General features: G+C 32.0%; 1 protein-coding gene across 25 annotated transcripts; it reads right to left on the bottom strand.

Moving 5' to 3' along the window:
- Positions 1-397: 397 nt before the first annotated feature.
- Positions 398-21,472, bottom strand: LOC114255791 (uncharacterized). 25 transcript variants are annotated; one of them, XR_014348361.1, is made up of 12 exons: positions 20,728-21,472; positions 18,102-18,147; positions 17,904-18,016; positions 17,604-17,645; positions 16,974-17,046; positions 15,635-15,723; positions 15,395-15,460; positions 15,255-15,305; positions 15,124-15,163; positions 14,271-14,765; positions 14,069-14,168; positions 12,282-12,534 (listed from the first exon to the last, which is right to left on the bottom strand). XR_014348361.1 is itself a non-coding variant. In XM_082901528.1 (4 exons), exons 1-4 carry the CDS (start codon positions 21,388-21,390, stop codon positions 17,631-17,633), a joined length of 837 nt encoding a protein of 278 aa, XP_082757654.1. In that variant the 5' UTR covers positions 21,391-21,472; the 3' UTR covers positions 17,506-17,630. The 25 variants fall into 25 exon arrangements, 4 of the variants coding, with proteins under 4 accessions (XP_082757599.1, XP_028051121.2, XP_082757654.1 ...); XR_014348358.1 differs by having other exon boundaries at positions 14,061-14,168; positions 14,271-15,163; XR_014348337.1 differs by lacking the exon at positions 17,604-17,645 and having other exon boundaries at positions 14,061-14,168.
- Between the last annotated feature and the right edge of the window lie 1,491 nt (positions 21,473-22,963).

The raw sequence follows: 22,963 nt of genomic DNA, 5'->3' as shown, positions 1-22,963 counted from the left end.
CCATGAATTTCCATAAAAGCAAATTTTATCAAAGTGAACAATTTTAGGGAGATGGTTGGAGGTTTGGCAGTGGCGGGCTACAGGAATAAAGTCATCTAGATTTAACAAAAAGATAAAATAGCAGGGAAATTGCATAACACGTTACAAAAAATACAAAAAATAGTAACTATTTTCTTATAATGTATGCACTTTTGTAAATCAATTGACATCATTTAAGTGGCCAGTATAAAACATTTGTTTTACATTGACAATGTTATAAAAAAGTACAATCTGTTTTTTAAAAGCACATTAGACCTTTACACAATAACACAAAAATGTTCTAGAGCTCAACCCCCCTTTTTCTGCTCATTTTCTAGCTTCAAACCAATGCAGACTAAAAAGGCGTTGATAGGTAATATTAACTCAAATTATCTGATCTAATGCATGTATTATTCTTTTGGTTTATTCTGCAGAATTTTACAATACCTCTACAATTTTAATTTTTTTCTTGGGTGCAATGTTTTTTTTGGACTTGCCATGCCATTTATCACTTCCTTTACAATGTAACAAGCAACCTGAAAAAAACCCGGAAAAAAAAAAAAAAATGCACACAAAAGAACATGCTCTTTAATCCTTATGATGACTACAATTTAACATGTCCAACATTTTATAACTTTTCAACTTCTCTTCACAAATCGCCCCTGCAAAAAAGTGAAGAAATGATATTGAAAAGAAAAACACTATCAAAATCATTTGCAATAGCTAAAACATTTAAACATGATAGATTAATTACATATATATAATGTTTATTTACCTTCATACGAGGACGCTTCTCTGCATTGATTTTTCGAACTTCATAACGGATACGTTTGGAGAAAAGCCTGTTCTGTCTCTTCTCCTTGTACCTCAACACACTAGCTTCTCTTTGCCCTAACTTCCACTCCTCACCTTGTAATACTACTTCCTCTTTTACTTTGATATTATTGCCACTATCACCACAGCCATTGCTAATGCTATATTCTGGAACTGTCCACAACCCTCCATTACTTCCCCGACCATCCTTCAACCCCTACCAAAAACATTTTGATAAAAAAAATAAAATTACTTTTTATTTTTTTTAATTTTCCTCCAAAGATAAAAAATGGTGATACATATAATGGCTTTACACAACCACCAAAACATGAACATTACTAGACAAGTTTAACACAAATCAATGGGTTAGTAAATCATCTATAATAATCAAACACAAAGTCAATATGATCCTATCATTGTACAAGTAATGTTTTTATATAAACAATGAAATTTTACAGAATAATATATACCTTGTGTGTAGATAGAGGATTTGAGAAGAGATTTGAAAGGAAAAATAAAAAAAGTAAGTAAAATATGAATAAAATATACTTACATTTTATTTAATTTTACATATATATATATATATATTTTAATTTTCTTTTAAATTTTTCAACCAAACATAAATTTAATAAATTTTTACTTTCAAAACAAAAAAATTAAATTTGTGACGAACAACCCATGTGGCACGTCCAATCCAAGGACACCCAGAATTCAGAGAGAGGTGCCCAGTGACAAAACAAATGCTGACAACCTGCAACAAAAGGACAGCCATACTGGTGTGGTGACTGTGGAGGAGAGAGAAAGGCCCCACCCACCAAGAAAAAAGTGCCTCTACTCCTACTGCTTGCTGCTGGAGGGGAGGACTGGGGGCCACGATCCCAGTAAGCAATCAATGCCACCTCCCCCCTCCGACTTCCAACATTTTTGCTTCTTTTTATTATTAATTACTTCCTAAGAACTTGCCTCTATCTAACAAAATAAAATACTCCCTCCGTCTCAAAATAATGGTCCCTTTTGGGGAATCCAACTTTTTTTGGTAGTACAATTATTGTACTTTTAAAAAGTTAGTTTTCCAAAATTACCCTTTGATAGTACACTTTTTTGAGAATATCAATGTCATAATTATACTTTTTATATTATTTATGAATTTAAAAGAAGGGCAAAATGGGAAATTTATATTATTTTTGTACTTGATTTTTGAAGAGGGACTAATATTTTGGGACAATGAAAAATGGAATAAGGAACTAATATTATGGGACGGAGGGAGTATAAAAAATAAAAACTGGATTTGCTTCTACTCCAGTCTCAATGGGGGTGTTTAGGAGAAAAAAAATAGCTTAGTTTAGGTTAAAAATTATAAAAAGATAAAATAGGTTAAAATAGCTAATAAAATAAAATATCACATTAAATTCATAATCATTTCACTTTTTTTCTTACAAACATCACATCCAACGACAAAAAAATTCAATCATCTTTCCAAACACAAAAATTTTAACCTATTAAAATAGTCAACTAAAATAGCCACTTCCCAAACGAGGCCAATGTATCATGGCTATTCGATCAACACAGAGAACGAAATAGGACAAAATAAAGCACTCCAATTTTTCATTTTTTTCATTTTTGTTTTTTTTATAGGTGACTGTTCCAATCAACTTATTCGGATCTCCACTAAGGCCTAGTTTGGGAAGACTAAATAAGTGTAATTTTTGACTTTTTATAAAATATGGGTTGGGTTTGGGTTGGGTTTGAAGTGATGTGTTAGAGAGGTGATGTGACTTAAATAAGATGATGTGACTTAAATAGGATAGTGACTTTTTAACTTTTTATCTTTTTTGCCTCATGCCAAACTTGACCTAACTCTAAAATCCTGAAATTAATGACTTAACAAATATTTAGGTCAAGTTTGGCATAATCTAAATAATACAAAAAGTCAAAAAGTCACTATCCTATTTAAGTCACATCATCTTATTTAAATCATATCACATCTAACACATCACATCAAACCCAACCCATATAAGCCAATAAGTCAAAAAGTACACTTTTTTAGAACATCCCAAACCAACCCTTATTATTGGTCTTTTTGGGAATGATTAGAAAGATTGGTCTTTTTTTGGAATGATTCGAAAGAATAATGTCAAGTGTTATGAAATAAATATTATAAAATATTTTAAAATTTTTTTTACTGTTTTGATTAATGCGTTTGCTTCATTGTGTGTCATTTAAAGGTAAAAAATTTTAATAAAATTTTTCATAATATCTGATATTACTCATTAAAAAGTGTTATTCATCTATCTAACACGATCCAAAATTAATTATACAATATTTTATAATAAAATTTAGCGAAATTAAAATGATAGAGTACTATTACTGTGTTTGATTTTAATTTTTTAAATTTAATTTTCTAAGAATTAAATTTTTTATTTTATTTTTAGTAAATATTTTTAAAATTTTAAATAATTTTTTTATTTTTTTAATACACCTTATTAAAAAATAAAATATTTGTCAAAAAAAAGTTAAAATCAATAAATACAAACAAAAATAAAAAAATGTACTAAATTTTAGAAAATACATGAAACTCTCACAATTTTTGATCCCATAATTCCCAATTAATTTGTAACCATACATTATATATTTTTTTTCCTCTCTCCTCCCCTCTCTCTCTCTCACGAAGGTGGGGGGGGGGTGTGGGGGTGCTCGCGTCTGTATCACAGTGTTAAATCTTTGTATTTTTTAATATTTTTTTATATTTAATGAATATTTTACAGATTTTTTCACAATCATTCTACTTTTTAAGCTTATTTATATTAGATATATCTCAAAATTTTAAAATATATATAATATTTAAAATATTAAAAAATTTAGTGAAAAAAAACATAAAATACAAAATTTAATTTTCTGAAGAGTGAATTAGATTTCACAAACCAAACAAGGTGAGTAGGATCTGAGACTCACATTAGAAGAGTCATCGTGGAGATCAGGAACGGTTTGTGGAGACTCCAGCTGAATATAAAGTGGGCCCTTATCACACCAAGCATTCAAGATCTCCTGATAATCAAGCTTCAACGACAACCCTTTCATCTTCCTTGCTCCACACCGTAGGTCCGCGGCACAGCTAGTAACTTCCTCATCTTTTCTCTCTACAACCTCCGAATAGCACACCCACTTCTCTTCACTCGCGTCTCTTTCCTTGTTCCTCAGAGCCGTCCGTACCAGCAACTTCCCCTCCTCCTCGCTATCCTGCCCCCCGTAGGCGTACGTTAGCGAGGGCGGCGACACGGCGGTGGTGTCGTCCTCCGACGAAGATCCGGTGCCGAGGAGGGTGGTGAGGGTGGTAGCGCCGCCGTCCGCGGAGTCGAAGAAGTATGCCACGGTGTCCTTTTCCTCGACTGATGAGGTTTCTGGGTGGAGTGGGAAAAGGTTGAGCTGGCGGCGCGTGGCTGCGGAGATTGTCGTGGTGGTCATTTCGCCGGATTGCTGGGTCAGCTCTAGGCGGAGGCTGAGGAACTTGGGTTTCCGGGTCTTGGATCGGGTTTTGCGAGAGGGTTTAAGGGTCAGAGTGGGTTTTGTGTCGATCATAGAGCTGTGTTGGAGAGGAGAAGTATCTTTGTTGCACATAATACTACTTACCCCTTTCTCTGTCTCTCTCTCTCTCTCTCTAAAAATATCTTTCTCTCTCTGAAAAAGTGAGAAAAAGTGAAGCTTTTTGTTTTTTTTTTAGGTACTTCGGAAAAGAAAAAGTGAAGCTTTTTGTGGGGAAGACTTGACCCTTTGGAAAGCAGGGTTTTTGGATGATGGTGAGGTGGAGCTTCTATATCGACACGTGGGACAAAGGGATTGGCGGAGGATGATGATTGCGCATGTTATCTAGATTTCGTTTGGATGGATTGGGAATGCTAATCTGCGCTTGGGTGTTAAATTTTAACCTTTGAGATCTGAAATCATTCATTATTGTTTCCTTCCACGTGAGAATTTTAACTACTATTTTCCAGAGGGATTTGCATTTTATTTTACTCTTCCGGTCCCAAAATCATAAAAAAAAAATTCAGTAATATAATTATTATATTTTAAAATTATTAATTTTTTAAAATTATTTTTAATTAGTACAATTTTTAGAAATATTAATTGGCGTTATAAAATATAAAATTCATATTATTTTAATTTTTAATTTTTTTAAACAGACTAATATTTTGAAACAATGAAAAATAAATTTAGGATGGAGGGAATAAAAAATTTACATCTTTTTATACAAAAATTTTAATATACACTCTTAAAAATAATGTATCATATGTACTTTTAATTATGTTATTTTTTTCTTTAGTTATGGCATTATTTTTATCATGACTTATGAATTTTTTAATTATATCTTATGTTGTGTTTTGTTATGATTTTTTTTTTTGGTTATAATTCATAAAGTATGAAATTATATTATTTTCTTCTTTAATTATAAGGTACATATAGTGTATATTATAATGTTTTAACCTTTTAGAGAAACACTATGGAATACACTCTAAAGAATAAAATAATATAATTTTATACTTTTTAAGTTATAACTAAAAAAAAATAATAACTAAACAAAACATAAGACATAAGTAAATAATTCATAAGTTATAACTAAAATAATATCGTAAGTAAAGAAAAAAAAATGATCATAATTAAACAAATAAATGACATAAATAAATATATATATATATGATGTATGTCTTTCAATTATCTGTATAATAGAATTTCCTTGCATTTTGGCCCTGTTTGGCAAGTGAGTTTTGGGGGTTTTTTTGTGACTAAAATCTACAAAAAAAAATAAAATAAAATAAGCTAAAATAGCTAATAAAATAAAATGTCACATCAAACTCATAATAATTTCACTTTTTCTCTCACAAATGAGTTTATGAAAGTATTTTTTTTTTACTTCTTTTGTCTTAAAATAATAGTTCTTTTTAGAGAATTTAATTTTTTTTATAGTATTTCACTTTTTTCTCTCACAAATGAGTTTATGAAAGTATTTTTTTTTTTACTTCTTTTGTCTTAAATAATAGTTCTTTTTAGAGAATTTAATTTTTTTTATAGTATAATTATTGCACTCTAAAAAAAAAATTCAAAATTACCCTTTGATAGTACATTTTTTTGAGAATATTAATTGTCATAATTATATTTTTTATATTATTAATGAATTTAAAAGAAGAACAAAATAAGAAATTCATATTATTTTATTCATTGATTTTTGAAAATAAGCTAATATTTTGAGATATAGGAATATTTTTATTTTTTTAAGTCACATCATTTTTTAAAAAATTTTTTATATATTTTTATAAAAAAATAAAAAATATACTTATTTAAATCATTCTAAGCAGGCTCCAAATATTTAACAGTTTCTCCCTTACTTTGTTACACAGTTGTTGGCTACATATTTTGTCTAAATCAATTACAGTTCGACATGTGGCTAGATAAGGGCAATACGGGAAGACAATTCAAATCTTCAATCATAAGCACACACGTGGCAGTTAGTATTTATTTTTTGTAGATCTGCATAGCACTGGATCAACAAAAAGATGTAAGGTGACGTGGCTTCAACGGTTACTCATATTTAAATTCAAAATCATGAGGGAAACCTAACTACAATTGTGGCATAGTGGAGCTAACTATAAGGCAACATAATCAACGACCATGGAAGAATGGTTCGACGGTTAAAAATGTAGTTCGGCGGTTGTCATTGAGAAATATAAATAATAGAGAAGGCTCCTAGAAAGTAGACCGAACTCAGATCTAAAAAACCAATTTTATCTACTTTATTTCCTTTACAGTTTTTATATTTCTTGTTCTTTACATTTCTGTACTTCAAATTCCTGCACTGCACTGCACTTCGTTCATAGGAGTAGTTTCAAATAGTTTGTTGCTGCGAACCTCTACGAGGCTGATTTGAATATTTGTAAGTCTTTCATTTTACTTAATGAAATACTATAATTGTTCTTCATTTAATCATTGTTTACTTAATTTTTCTAAACAAAGCCACCAGTAAAAGTACTTTTCATTAAGGTTGAAAGAATTAAAACACAATCGTCTGATAATTGGTTGGCAATTAATATTCTGTAAGGATTGATTGATCCTTGCTGACACACTCATAATTATAAAAATAACTTTTGAAAATCAAAAAATCAACAACTGTGAAACTGCTAAGTATAGTGTTAAGAGCAATTTTTTTGTGTAAGAAGCTTAAATCACTTCACTTGTTAACTGTGGCGAGTTGTCTAACAATTGCAAATAAGAGAGATAAAGAGAGAGGGGACTGGCACGGCACACTGGTGGGGTGGGGCTATTGGACACTTTTTTTTTTTTTTATTCATTTACTTCATCTATTATTTATAAATTCTTAAGACACACCTTCCATTAGCCTTGTTTGGTAAGACTTGTTTTTATCTTATTTTAATTTTCAGCTTAATTTAAGTTATTTTGATGTATTTAATTCAGCTTAACGATACAATTTATAACTTTTTGTAAGTCAAAAATCAACTTATTCTTGAAGTGAGAGAGGATAAGCTTCATTTGTAAGTTAAAAATCATCTTATATTCACAGCTATAAGGTATAAGCTGTTAGACTATAAGTTATAGGCCCTGTTTGGTAGGACTTATTTCCAGCTTATTTCAGTTTTTATCTATTTTGATGTATTTGGTTCAACTTAATAATACAGCTTATAATTTTTTGTAAGTCAAAAATCAACTTATTCTTTGAATGGGGGGAGAAGCTTAATTTATAAGTCAAAAATCAGTTTATGTCCACAGGCTACAGCTCTACCAAACGGGGCCATAATCACTTTCCCACAGCTCTATCAAACGGGGCCATAATCACTTTCCCACAACTCTACCAAACGGGGCTATTACCATTTACTTTTTAAATTAATAAATTCTTAATATATATTTTTAAATTTTATTTTCATCACTTTTTATCATATAACATGTTTAAAAATATACAAAATTAATATTTTCATTAGAGATACTCCTACTTCTTATCAATCATTAAAATGAAAATAAAATTTTAATTTTTATAAATATAAAAAAAGGGAAAATTATTGGAAACTCCCATTTTGGAGAGTAGCAGTCTACCAAGTCCCATTTTAAAATTAATAGACGTCTAAGTCTTATTTTTTTGGTAATGTAGTCCGAAGGATCCTATTATGTAATTATGGAATGATTTTTCTGACTAATGTATCTTTTTTTTTATGGTTGAAATGTGTGGGTCATAAATAACGTTGACACCTCTACATACACTACTAAACCCAAAAAAAGCTATAGTAAGCTTTTCCCAAACGTTACATGCACCCACATCATAAATGTGTTTTTCCTAAACGTTACATACACCCACATCATAAAAAAGCTATAGTAAGCTTTTTCCAAACGTTACATACACTCACATCATAAATGTGCTATAGTAAGTTTTTTCCAAACGTTACATACACCCACATCATAAATGTGGTAAAAAAGCTATAGTAAGCTTTTCGCAAACGTTATATACACTCACATCATAAAAAAGGTATAGTAAGTTTTTTCCAAATGTTACATACACCCACATCACTCAAATATAATAACACCAAACCTAAAACAGTAAGTTCATGGGCAAAACTGTCCACCCCCAAATAATGGGACCTTTGGGTGTACAAAATTAAATATGGGACTGGCTAGATTACAATCCCACCTTTTAGGATTTATGGGTCAATTCCCCAATAAAAAATTAATAAATTAAAAAAAAAATTACACTCAATTTTTATGAAAATTAAGAAAAATATTATTAGTTCACAAATATGGCATAATTAAATTGATTAGCTCTTAGTTGGATTTAAATTATCAAAACTAATGCATATGGTAGATAATTATTAAAATAAATAAAAGTAAATAAATAATAACATTAACCTTTCATTTATATGACTAATAAATTACTCATCCTTAATGATGAACTCAAAATTCCGTATGCATGAATCAAATTGTTATAAATCTAATTCTAATTTTTCAAACGTCACAGAAAGTCAGTGTAATTTACGCTTATAAACCTTACTAATCCTTGGTGATGCACTCAAAACTCCGTACACATGGTAAACATGTAAGTTTCACTATTGATAAAAAAAAAAAAAAACAAATTATAAATTGGGCAAATTACAAGCACCCCTCGAGATTTGATAAAAATACAAATTTTCCCCTGAGGTTTGAGAAATTACAAATTGCCCCTGAGGGTCATATTTTCATAACAAAGTAGGAAAAATTATGGAGGAATCTGTATGAAAATAAAAACTTCAAGAGGCAATTTGTTATGAAAATATAAACCTCAGGGGGTGGAATGTAATTTCTCAAACTTCAGGGGAGAATCTGTATTTTTACCAAACCTCGAGGGGGTGTTTGTAATTTGCCCTTATAAATTAAAATCAAAATCTAAAGACACCAATGGTATATATTAGGGTAGTACAAAATACCATCTATTCTGTTAAAATCATATTGATCCGCATCAATTTACACTGTTCTATCTGTTAATCGCAAAAAATTTAAAATTTATAATTCGCGTTCGAAGCCATTCTAATTCACTATAATTAACACATATATATTTTTTGATCTGTAACAAAATATCAAATTAAAAATGAATGTGAAAGAGATTTAAAATGCGAAATTTGTTATAAATTAATAGTTATATATATATGAAAATATTATGTAAAATTTATTTGTGTTATATATATGAAAAATATGATACAAATTAGTGTTATATATCATGTAAATACTTGATAATGGGTTAGAATATTATTCTTCAATCTGTCTAAAATTATCTAAATCATAATTTACCAATCCACTAATTCACTAATATGTCATTCAATTTATAATTTTACTCTTAAATTATTCGAACCGTATTACGCACGCCTCTACTATCTACTATATAAGGGTGAAAAGAGAAAGGATGGGTTGAGGATATGCATAATAATTTAGCAACCAACTTTCTCACATGTGTTTTTATAAGGAGTGTCCAGTAATGGTTAGGGGGACCATCATCACACCAGAGAGACACAGCCCAGCACTCAGCTAATTCACAAAACTTTACACGAGAAAGTGAAAAAATTGGGCCCTCCCTCCCTATTGATCCTTCGCTTTTTTAAGACTTCCGTGCAATGCAGGTAGCTCCATGCATACAATTTATTTGAAGTTCAAAATTAAAACAATTTAGAAAAAATTACTCATAAATCTCATTTGAGAAATATTAATTTATTTAGTTTTATATATTTTTTTTATAAATTAATTAGTTCTTTTTATTTATAGTATGTATTATTAATTTGATTTAGTAATATTAGAGTTTACTTATTTGTCCTTATTTGAGATTTGATTTTGATTTTTTTTTGGAGATTTGGTTTTATGTGGATAAGGTATGATTTAACATTTTCATCTTTTTAGAGATTTCATAGAGTGATGGGTGGTTTGAGATGATCTAAATAAGTTCACTTTTTGACTTTTTATAAAATATGAGCTAGGTATGAGTTGAGTTTGAAGTGATGTGATAGAGAGATGATGTGACTTAAATCAAATGATGTAACTTAAATAGGATAGTGACTTTTTGACTTTTTAAACTTTTTTAGGTTATGACAAATAAGGCCTAATTGTGGGGATTGTTTATGTTATCTACTTGGTGTAAGCCTAAAATGATTACATAAGTTTTAATTGATAAAAAATAGTGGGTTTCATATCCACAAAGCATATTAACCCACTAAAAAGTGTAATACTTCAATATAATATTCAAGCGCAACATTTTAATGTAACACTAAAAACAAAATCTTAGTGCAATATTCTAATGAGTTTTTTAGTGTGTTACATTAAAGTGTTACGTTATTAGAATGTTACATTTGAGTGTTAGGTTTTTGTTCGTAATACAGAATTTGTTCTAGAATTAGGAAAAAATCCAAAACTTCTATAATGTAAATTGCCTAAATGTGTAATTTCACATTTTGAGAAAATCACCTTTATCCTTAAAAAATTAAACCCAAACATATCAGTGACTACCTTTTTATGTAAATTCCACTTTAATTAGACTTTTGGGTTTATAAGAAAAAATAGAAGACTAAACAGTTCACAAGATCATATTTTGAGACTTATTGGTACTTCACCCAATAATTTATTAATCAATTTTTAATTAATATACTTTTTTTTCTTTAATTTATTTAAGTTTTTATTTTGGCTATTAAGTAATAAATAAAAATTACACCAAATCAATCCGAGAAACTCTATATAAAAAAAGAAAAGAAAAAAAAAAAACTATAAAAAAAAAAGCTGCACCAGAACTCAACTTTGTAGATGGTGCTTCATATGCAATGGTGATGTGGGAATTACATGTAAAAGAGGATTAAAATTTAGTTTTTTGGTTTTTTTTTTTTTTTTTTTTTTTTTTTTTTTTTTTATAACTTTTCTTAAAAAATATATATACATATAAAAAATATAAGAGATAATGTAATCTAAATCCACTTCTCAAAAGAGACCTATATTTATGTGCTTCAACTTTGGAATATTTACCAATAAATTTCATCTTATAAATAAGTATTTCAATTAATCTTAAATTTTTTTCTATTGATCTATTAAATTTTCTTAGTAGAGAGTTTCTTTCCATGTGATCCTATCTTTTATTGTGGTATTGTTTTGGTCACTACAGGAAATTACATTTTCGCCGACTAAAAATTTGGTCAGCAAAAGTCCATTTTTAGTTGGCAAAAGCTACTCGCGACCAATTTTTTTGGTCGCTACTTTGGTGGCCAATTGAGGGTCGACAAAAGTAATTAGCGACCAAAACTTTTTTTAGTTGAGAAAATGTTAGATTTTTCGACTAAATTTTTGGTCGCTAAATATATCATTACTGCAACTAATCCATTTAGTCGCTGAAACACTCTAGTCGCGAAAAGTGACAAATTCCCAACCAAACATATTAGTCGCCAATTGTCACATTCTACGACCAAAAAGTTGTCACCAATTATCACACTGTTGGAAATTAGACGTTTAGTGGCGTTTAAAAAACGCCGCTAATTCTTTTTGTGACGTTAACTACCAAACGTCGAAGATGCGGCCGCCGCTGTAGTTTCATGACGTTTTTAAAGCGTTGCTATATTAATATAGACGACGTTTTTTAAAACGTCGCTAAATATACTACATAACGGTACAATGACGTCATGCCATATTTAGCGACGTTTCAAAAACGTCGTGACAACTCTTTTCTATTTTAAAAATAAAACCGTTAGCACTATACTATAGTGGCGTTTATAGCTTCACTTTTTTATTTTTTAAATTGTGCTAATTCTTTAAGATTTAACCAAAAAAAATACCTGTAAAGCTAAAAAATAGGAATAATATGGATAAAAAAGTCCGCTACTATTTCAATATATTGAGTAAATTTAGCCAAACTTTACATAATTATTCTCAACCAAAATCAAGCAATAAACACAACCAAAGGAAAAAATATTTTATCACATATTGCAAACCTGTCAAAGACAAATTCAAAAAGACAAGCAAAAAAATATGATTTCAACAGAAGTTTCACATCAATTTTCTACAATCTTGGTTAGCACAATAATAAGCAAATAAAAATGATGAAATGCTTGGGAGTTCACAAAGGAAATATCATCCAACAGGGCCAACTTCACAAAGGAAATATCATCCAAAAGATCTAGGTTGCTTGGGAGTTCTATGAGCACTCCTCCACAGCTGAAAACAAAGAAACAAAGAAAAAAGTCAGCAGGTACACTCTGCATCATTGGTATTAATAAATAGGAAACTAGAAAACAAATTCTTCATCAATCAAAAGAGAAACAATACAAATATGCCAAAATGAAAAATGGTTAGACCACTAAAGAAGGGCAAAGAAGCTAAAAACAAATCAAATCCATCAACACTCTGCAAAAATCCTAAACCTACGAACCATTGTACGTGATAATCTAAACTAAGAATTACATGACCAATGTAAACGATATCTATACATGTATATAGAAGTGTTTTGGTTAGATTGAATTTGTGGTTTGTCTAAGTGTGATGAAGTCTATGTTTAGACCAAGGAATAGTTGATCAAACATATAAATCAATCAGAGCTAAACAATACAAACATGTCAAAAATGAAAAATGGCTAGACCTCATTTGTTGGATGTAGCTGTAGAAAAGAAATGGAAGGTTTAAATATCGTCTACATATACAGATATATGATATAAGGTACTACATGAGAACAAAATCTCTCCCTTTATTTCCATAATCAGTAAGTGCCTGATTCACCTATTGAGGTAAAGAAAAAAGAAAAAGATAAAAAAAGAAAGGCTAGCATAAGTGATCAAAATGAACATTGACACACAGTAAAAGCAGGGCTTTGGGCAACCAACATGTCCTTGCCTAGGCTAGACATGGTATTTTAAATATCATGCTCGATTAACTGTTGAATCTTAAATAGCTAGTTGATAACTTCAAATTCCAAAGAAAAACAACCTAAATTTTATTCTAGCATGATTACCAAAGGGGATATTGAGCATTGACGAAAAATAAAGGCATATCTAACAGGAGATGTATCTTGTCTATTGTGGACAGGGATAGTCATGTCTTAAATCATTATATGTAGGTAATAGAACTCAGTTAATGGATAAAGGTGCACCATCCATCTGCATCAAAATGTCCACACATTGGAAATCAAGGATCAAATGCCATTTTAACAATTAGGAAATCAAAATCCAATATTTCCAATTCCTTGTTGATGGGTGGGGAATAGAATATGAGAATAAGAAACAAGATTTCTAATAGATACTAAATCATCAAATTTTGCTTTCTAGTGAGGGTGAAATTGAAGAAAATCGCTTTTTAAATGAAAAAAACATGAAGCCAAAGTTGCTAGAAAATTTGTTATTACAATTTGCATGCCATCTACCTAACTAGATGCAACAATGGTAACATGTTATAAGAGTCCTTCCTAAAAACCAAAATATTTAAAAATTGCCTCCAAAGAAAGATAAAAGGAATATTTCCTCAGAAAATTCCTACTCCATTTAGTTGTTTCCTCCTGAACCACTGCCAAGTTGACATTCTATAGTGTGACAAAAATATATGGCCATCTGAAATAAGTAGCCTTAGTTTCAAATTCAAAATGCTTCAATGGTAAACAATACTAACGACAATTAAATAGATAATGATATTTTTGGACATCAAATTTGTTCCGTGTTCAAACAAGACGAGTTGGCAGAGATGGCTGGGCATACCCGATTACCTTCTAAGTCAAACTCCTTCCCAAGTGACTCCATGACCAACTGTTGTAAATACCTACTAAATAATAATAGGCTATCCTTGTAAGGAAGAACAACCATATCCTGTGGAAAAACAAAGAAGCCAAAGCATAAATATTTATGAGTGAAACTGAAACATAACATAGGTAGAAATGAGGCTGAGAGAAAGACAGAGTGAAGCAAAACCTTGGATCCTACTCCACCAGAGGCCCAATACCAGCTTAAAGCCAACAATGTTGTAGGGTTATCCCTCACATAAAAATAAATAAATAAATATAAATAAAAAAGGAAACTTTGATATTCTGTTATCATAACTTCTTTTCCTACTTACAAGCATGAGCAGTGAAATAAATAATCATTTCACATTCAATTATGTAATTTCACATCAAGTGTATTGTGTGTGTGTGTGTGTGTGTGTGTGTCCACTTGAGAAGTAAGAATTCAAAATTTGAACCTTTCACTTCTCCCCCATTGGATTGGCATGAGATAGCACCAAGATAATAGCTGATGGCTACAGGTCTATAAGTCATCAAGAAGGAGGATGAGATACTACTTAGAAATTAAAGCAAAATAACCAACATTCCAATTGATGACATGTATTGCACAAAGCTAAACCGAAACAGAGCCTTGCCAAGATGTACTGCTTGGAAAGAACTGAATTTCAGGACATCTGGAGGAAAACTGATAAAACAGAAAACAAAACTCGTAGTTTAGTGAAAGATTTGTGTGGGTTGTGCAATTTTGATAATGGTCTAATCGAACAGCTTTCTCATAATGAATAAGTAAATCCAAACTGATTTGATTAATCATTTTTTAAAACAGAACCAACCAATTTTTAACTTTAATTTCCCCCTCATGATTAGTTTACACCAATGAACATCTCCACTTGCTCCCATTTCATTGACTATGCAAGAAAAATAACCTTTGCAAATACACCAAATCCTGGCCTATTTTTCTGTATATAATATTTAAGTTCAATAGACCACACAAAAGGTACACAACTATTGTGGGAGACACACACCTCAACATATAACAATACCTTTGTATAGCTAGAAAGAGATGGACCATCCTTTGCAAGGCTAGAAAAAAGAAACATGGAGGAGAAGAATGAGAAGATGAAGAAAGTGGAGAAGATGAAGAAAGTGAAGAAGATGAAAATGCATTTCTCACAATTGTAGAAAGTCCATTATTCAGTTGCTTGAGAAGACGAGAATAGTTTGGCTACTCAAGTAACAAAACTACTATCAGAAGACAACAATGAATTAAAAATAATAGTAATAATAATAAGAGAATGAATAATAAATCTTTACCACGGTGGTCCTATTTGCCTCATCCATCAATGATGCACCAGCAAGCATTTCTTTAATGTCAATTCCCTGAAATAAGAATCTATTGTAAATAATTACAAAGTCCTGAAGTAGAAAAGATGACACATTGAATTCTGCATATAAGGACAACTTACCTGAAGCGCTGCTGAAGTAGAAAAGTATCTTAGAAGGCATATGGAAAGACAAAACATGCAAGAATGACACTGACAAAAATTAACTTACATATGAAAAAATCTCAAAAGGCTCAATCATGTAACAATTGTGGCCCATCTCTGTCATAACCTCCAAGAATCACTCCACATCCAAAAGGTCTGCCACATCAAACATTATTTTATCAAAAAAAAAAAAAAAAAACAGAGCGACTAAAAAAGGCATAAAGATGCTACAAACAATAAGGATAGTGCTTCCAACACCTGAGCCACCAATAGAGATGGAAGACTGGATTTAGCAATTTCCAAAATTGTATCCCCAATTTTAAAAAACTTTGTATAGCTCTAGACGTGAAAGGTTTTTATGCAATAATAAAAACCATAAAATATTAAAATCAACTACCCTGATATTATAGCTTAGCAAGACAACATACATCAAAATGATAGGAGGTAGAAAGTGACATCAAGTATCATCCAAATTCCAAACCATGGATTTTAAAAAGATACTATACAGAAAAAGTAATATTCATTGCACAATGAGAGGATGGTATAAGAACATGAAGTACAAACTAATGCAGTGTCATAATCACTTTATTAGTCATGTCCCACCATTTGTTTTTGTTGTTCCCTCCATACAGTTCACTCCAGTGTCCTGTTGTCTGAAAGTCACTTTTCATGTAGAATGTTTTAGATTTCATATAGGTATTAGCCTTTCTTTTGGCTAAATTACACTAACCTCCCTTGAGATTAGTGACAATTACAAGGACCTCTTTCTGGTTCATTTTTGAATTTCAAATTTCATGTTGTGTTAATTGACCATCAATGAGGCTAATGAATATTTGCTGAGGTCACCAAATTAGTTTATGTGTAGACATGAATGCCATTGATATCCAAGCATAAAAAGACAAATGCCCTCATCTTCCCTATGGGTCAAAAGACAAAAAATCTTTTCTAAGACCTCTTGATATTCATTGCAGCCATCTCTCTGTTCCCCTTCCCTTCCCCTCTTCACCCCTTCCCTTCCCCTCCTCACCCCACCACACCCTCTTAGTTACACTAAGTGAAAGCAATAACTAGATGTGGAAGCAAGGCATATAGAAAAGTTTAAGGTTGGGAGTGCCTATTGCTTCAGCGCCTATTGTTAATGTATTTTATATATAAATATAGCAAGAATTATTTGTCGTTTAGTTGTAATATGTATGTTAAATACCTACATTACATTACCACTACCTATGAGACATAAGCATAGTAAGATCTCATTACAAAAGTAACAATTCATATCAGAATTAGAAGAACTATTAAAAAATTTCATCCATAAATTCCTAAGAGGAAAACCAAAATATAGAATAAATATCTATTGTCTATATATTTTCTTTTGACTTGATAGTTTTTTCATCATTCATAATGTAAACCTTTCATAATTTGTTGCTTCAGACTTGTTCGAGCAACAACTTGCCTCCCATCTGCTGCTAATCCAGCACCTGTCTGTAATCAATGGTAAATTGCAAAGGAGAGCTTAGAATTATGATGAGAGTTGAATATTGTCAAATTCATATATGAAGTAAATGGGAACGTGATTCTCTATAGATATTTCAATGTAAAAAAAATCACATAATGCATGTAATATGAATAAAACGCTGGACAACAAAGAGCAGGCAAAGCTATAATATATACTATAAGTTACCTACAGATGCTATGACGAAATCTATCTTGTCAATCCATGAAATTGTTATATGTTGCTCCATAAAAAATTATACCTTTTAAAACAACATGAACACCATGAAGGCCAATCAAAGATGTTTGCACAGCAAGACTAATAGTGATGATAATAACAACAAATAGCAGTAAGTATTAACTAATAAATAAATGGAGCAATAAGCAATGTTCATCAATCATCTTTTAGCAAATAAAAACCTTAAAAAGAGGAAACACAGAGAATAAGCGAAAATACATAAATCTTCTTAGCTACCTATTTGTAGAACAAACAATAAAACTATTTAAATAAAATACAGTAACAGATCAAAACCATTGAAGCTGACTACCTGAGAGAACTAAAACAAATAAAAGAGCTACAGATCCGATACCTAAGAAAAACAAAAACATAGATCAAAATCAAAATCATCCAAAACAAGCTTGAGTCAGACCAATAAAAGAGAAGAGCACAGCTTAGGAATAGAAAAACAAAGAGAGGGAAACATTTGCTTAATTACAGCTATATGCTTTAGGTAATGTTCTAGTAAATTGTTAACAAGTACATATAGGGGAAAAAAAGTCCTGCACTCCTAACATCATTACAAGACAGATCATCTCGGAAAATTTACAGGAGGTTCCAAGCTACCGACCAGAATCCCTAGGTCAATGTCCTTATCTTCAAACTTCTTGATGAATTGGTGACTCTGCATGAATGGAAGAGGTTCAGCAGTCAAGTACTGAAAGACGAAACATCCATGTTTTCCTAGAAAATAAAAACAGAAAATGAAAACAAAAACAAAACCAAACAAGCCCAACAAGTCTACATTCTCATTAAGCAATATACTAACCAGAAGGTCCAGAGCTGACAATCTGTCTTGAGGGTCCTTTTGTATGCTGCACATGCATAAAAACAATACAGTCAAGATACCAATTTGAACAAAATTGTCATGTTATAAGGGGAGAAGATATGTCAAGCAACTCAGGCTACTTCAAAATATCATTGCTACTTCAAAAACAACTCAAGCTACTTTAAAATGTCAATGCTACTTTAAAAACAAACTCTGCAGATGATTAAACTTGAGATTCTCTACATTTACAGCAGCAATGTGAATTGTGGGCAGCAAAGCAAGGAGGGAGAAAAAATGCGTAGGAACATTGCTCTGAGCAGAAAAGTTGTTCATACAATGTTTATGATTGAAAGCAATAAAACCAATCGCTCCTTGTTAATATTCCACAAACAAAATCTAGATCATGCTTGGAGTAACTCTTGAGATGATCATGTTGTTGGCATTTAATACTTTTTCAATCAACAAATAGTGAAATGATCCCTAGGAGTAGGTACAAGGTGCTTTCCCAGTTACAGTAGGTCCAATTTTATTATTGAAATTCTAATGGACTGCATGGTTAATGGCCTAAATATTGCAATTTGCAACTGAATGTTATTAAGCAACACAAATTCCTCGTCTAGTAGCAAGAACTCATGTTTAAAAGATTAAAATATATATATATATATATATTCATCTTGGTCCAAATTCAAAATTAATTTTTACCAAAAATAATGAGAAAACTGATCAATTGCTAATCTTGCCACAATGCCAAGGTTCACAAGGAATAGAAAAATGGAACTATAACTGATTTTATGAAATTGATCACTCGACATCATACTAGAAAAGGTATATGCAACTCAAGAGACAGAAGCCAAAATGTAGTTATCAAAGTTTATGGAAGTTTAAGCCAAAATGCCATCTCAGACTTACAATTTCGTCTCCCCTACCCCCCAGCCAAATGATGTAAGTAACTCGACCCCTAACCCCTTAGATTTCATGTCCTAGTTTTGGACGTATGACCTGCCTCAACTATAGGTGTTATTAGGGCTCACCTCACCCCAACAGGTTTACGAGGCTTAACATTTTGGAATAGGGCTCGATTTCAATCACTGTGAAAAGTATAATCTAGTTCACTCCAGGTTTACTGCTTGCTGCTGGAGGGGAGGCCTGGGGGCCACGATCCCAGTAAGCAATCAATGCCACCTCCCCCCTCCGACTTCCAACATTTTTGCTTCTTTTTATTATTAATTATTTCCTAAGAACTTACCTCTATCTAACAAAATAAAATATAAAAAATAAAAACTGGATTTGCTTCTACTCCAGTCTCAATCAATAATGTATCATGGCTATTCAATCAACACAGAGAATGAAATAGGACAAAATAAAGCACAACAATTTTTCATTTTTGTTTTTTTTATAGGTGACTGTTCCAATCAACTTATTCGGATCCCCACTAACTCTAATGCTGTGTTTGGTTGGAGTTTTTGAGGTGGAATTTGGAAAAGGAATGAGAAATGTAATCCTATTTATGTTTGGTTATAATAAAAAATATATGGGAAAAGAAAGGGGGTGAGAAATAAATAAAGAAATAGGATACCTTTTAGGACATCAATTCTATTTTATAACCAACACAACTAAACATAGTTGGGATTTGGAATTCTATTAATTCTTTCTCCTTTTCCTTTCATTTTCATTTCCCTTTCCATTTCCCTTCCCAAATTCCCCAACCAAACATAGCGTAAAATCCTGAAATTAATGACTTAACAAATACCTATTAATATTGATCTTTTTTGGAATGATTAGAAAGATTGGTCTTTTTTTGGAATGATTCGAAAGAATAATGTCAAGTATTATGAAATAAATATTATAAAATATTTCATAATTTTTTTTTATTGTTTTGATTAATGCGTGTGTTTCATTGTGGGTCATTTAAAGGTAAAAAATTTTCATTATATTTTTTCATAATATCTGATATTACTCATTAAAAAGTGTTATTCATCTATCTAACCTGATCCAAAATTAATTGTACAATATTTTATAATAAAATTTAGTGAAATTAAAATGATAGAGTACTATTACTGTGTTTGATTTTAGTTTTTTAAATTTAATTTTTTAAAAATTAATTTTTTTTATTTTATATATATTTTTTATTTTTAGTAAATATTTTTAAAATTTTAAACAATTTTTTTAATACCCCTTATTAAAAAATAAAATATTTGTAATTTTTTTTAAATCAATAAATACAAACGAAAATGAAAAATGTATTAAATTTTAGAAAATACATGGAACTCTCACAATTTTTGATCCCATAATTCCCAATTAATTTGTAACCATACATTATATATTTTTTTCCTCTCTCCTCCCCTCTCTCTCACAAGGGGGGGTGGGGGTGCTCGCGTCTGTATCACAATGTTAAATTTTTGTATTTTTTAATATTTTTGATATGTAATGAATATTTTACAGATTTTTTCACAACCATTCTCCTTTTTAAGTGTACTTATATTAGATATATTTCAAAATTAAAAAAAAATATTAAAAATATTAAAAAAAATTAGTAAAAAAAACACAAAAAAATACAAAATTTAATTTTCTGAAGAGTGAATTAGAATTCACAAACCAAACAAGGTGAGTAGGATCTGAGACTCACATTAGAAGAGTCATCGTGGAGATCAGGGACGGTTTGTGGAGACTCCACCTGAATATAAAGTGGGGCCTTATCACACCAAGCATTCAAGATCTCCTGATAATCAAGCTTCAACGACAACCCTTTCATCTTCCTTGCTCCACACCGTAGGTCCGCGGCACAGCTAGTAACTTCCTCATCTTTTCTCTCTACAACCTCCGAATAGGACACCCACTTCTCTTCACTCGCGTCTCTTTCCTTGTTCCTCAGAGCCGTCCGTACCAGCAACTTCCCCTCCTCCTCGCTATCCTGCCCCCCGTAGGCGTACGTTAGCGAGGGCGGCGACACGGCGGTGGTGTCGTCCTCCGACGAAGATCCGGTGCCGAGGAGGGTGGTGAGGGTGGTGGCGCCGCCGTCCGCGGAGTCGAAGAAGTATGCCACGGTGTCCTTTTCTTCGACTGATGAGGTTTCTGGGTGGAGTGGGAAAAGGTTGAGCTGGCGGCGCGTGGCTGCGGAGATTGTCGTGGTGGTCATTTCGCCGGATTGCTGGGCCACCTCTAGGCGGAGGCTGAGGAACTTGGGTTTCCGGGTCTTGGATCTGGTTTTGCGAGAGGGTTTAAGGGTCAGAGCGGGTTTTGTGTCGATCATAGAGCTGTGTTGGAGAGGAGAAGTATCTTCGTTGCACATAGTACTACTTACTCCTTTCTCTGTTTCTCTCTCTCTAAAAATATCTTTCTCTCTCTGAAAAAGTGAGAAAAAGTGAAGCTTTTTTGTGAGTCCAGATCCCCTCCTTGAGTCCCCTCCTTCATTCCCTCCTTGCAGGGGTCTTCGGGTCCATTTTGAGGCCCAGTTTTGATAATCCGAACCGTTCATATTTTTAAATTTATTTATTATATTATACCTGTAAAAAATTAAGTTGATCGGATATCAGAAAGTATGCGTTCAGAAAATTGGGACTACAAACTATTTTTTAATAAACAGTTTTCCGAACACATACTTTATGATATTCGATTAACTTGATTTTCTACAGGTATGATATACTGAATAAATCTAAAAATATGAATGGTTCAGATTATCAAAATTGGGCCTCAAAGTGGACCCGAAGGCCCATGCAAGGAGGGAATGAAGGAGGGGGCTCAAGGGGAGGATCCCAATTCCTTTTTTGTAGGGAAGACTTGACCTTTTGGGAAGCAGGGTTTTTGGGTGATGGTGAGGTGGAGCTTCTTTATCGACACGTGGGACGAAGGGATTGGCGGAGGATGATGATCGTGCATGTTATCTAGATTTCGTTTGGATGGACTGGGAATGCTAATCTGCGCTTGGGTGTTGAATTTTAACCATTGAGATCTGAAATCATTCATTATTGTTTCTTTCCACGTGAGAATTTTATCTACTATTTTCCATGGGGATTTGCATTTTATTTAAGAGTCCGGATTCTCGGCCGTCCTACCCGGCGGCCGTTCCCGGCAGCCCCCAAAACGACGTCGTTTTGAGGGTAAATTTTCAAAAAAAAAAAAAAACGCAGAGGAAGAGAGGGAGGAAAGAGAGGAAGAGGGAGGGAGGGAGGGAGGAAGGAGGAGGGAGGAGGAGGAGGAGGAAGGGAAGGGCCGGACTGGAGGGGGCCATAACCAGTGGGGGAGGAGGAGGAGGCGGAGGCGACGGCGGTGTAGCTGCTGCGACGAGGTGACGGGCTGCGACGCGCCGGCGGCGAGGCGACGAGGCGGAGGCGGAGACGGCTGCGACGGCTGGCGGCGAGGCGACGGGCTGCGACGCGCAGCCTCCTCCCTCCCCTCCCCTCTGGTTATGGCAGCTCGTCGGAAAAAATGGAGAAGAAGGAAAGAACGAAGAAGAAGAAAAGAAAGAAAAAAAAAAAAAAAAAAAAAAACCCCCAAAACGACGTCGTTTTGGAGGGCTGCCGGGTAGGGCCGCCGGGTAGGGCGGTCGAGGATCCGGATTCTTTATTTAACTCTTCCGGTCTCAAAATAATAATTGTTTTTCAGTAATATAATTATTATATTTTAAAATTATTAATATTTTAAAATTATCTTTTGATTAGTATAATTTTTTTAGAAATATTAATTGTCCTTATAAAATATAAAATTCATATTATTTTAATTTTTAATTTTTGTAAATAAATTAATATTTTGAGATAATAAAAAATAAATGTAAGACGAAGGGAATAAAAAATTTACATCTTTTTATACAAAAATTTTAATATACACATTTTTAAAAATAGTGTATCATATGTACCTTTAATTAT

Source organism: Camellia sinensis, chromosome 1, assembly GCF_055761805.1.
Source record: "Camellia sinensis isolate YWXY chromosome 1, ASM5576180v1, whole genome shotgun sequence".
NCBI classification, from domain to species: Eukaryota; Viridiplantae; Streptophyta; class Magnoliopsida; order Ericales; family Theaceae; genus Camellia; species Camellia sinensis.
This window is presented reverse-complemented; position numbering and strand designations above follow the sequence as displayed.

Coding starts and splice junctions, on each gene's coding strand:
- LOC114255791 (XM_082901473.1), bottom strand. CDS start 21,390: ATGTGCAACGAAGATACTTCTCCTCTCCAACACAGCTCTATGATCGAC. Junction 1,049..20,727: donor TCCACGATGACTCTTCTAAT/GTGAGTCTCAGA, acceptor TGTTTTTGGTAG/GGGTTGAAGGATGGTCGGGG. Junction 681..793: donor AGAAGCGTCCTCGTATGAAG/GTAAATAAACAT, acceptor ACTTTTTTGCAG/GGGCGATTTGTGAAGAGAAG.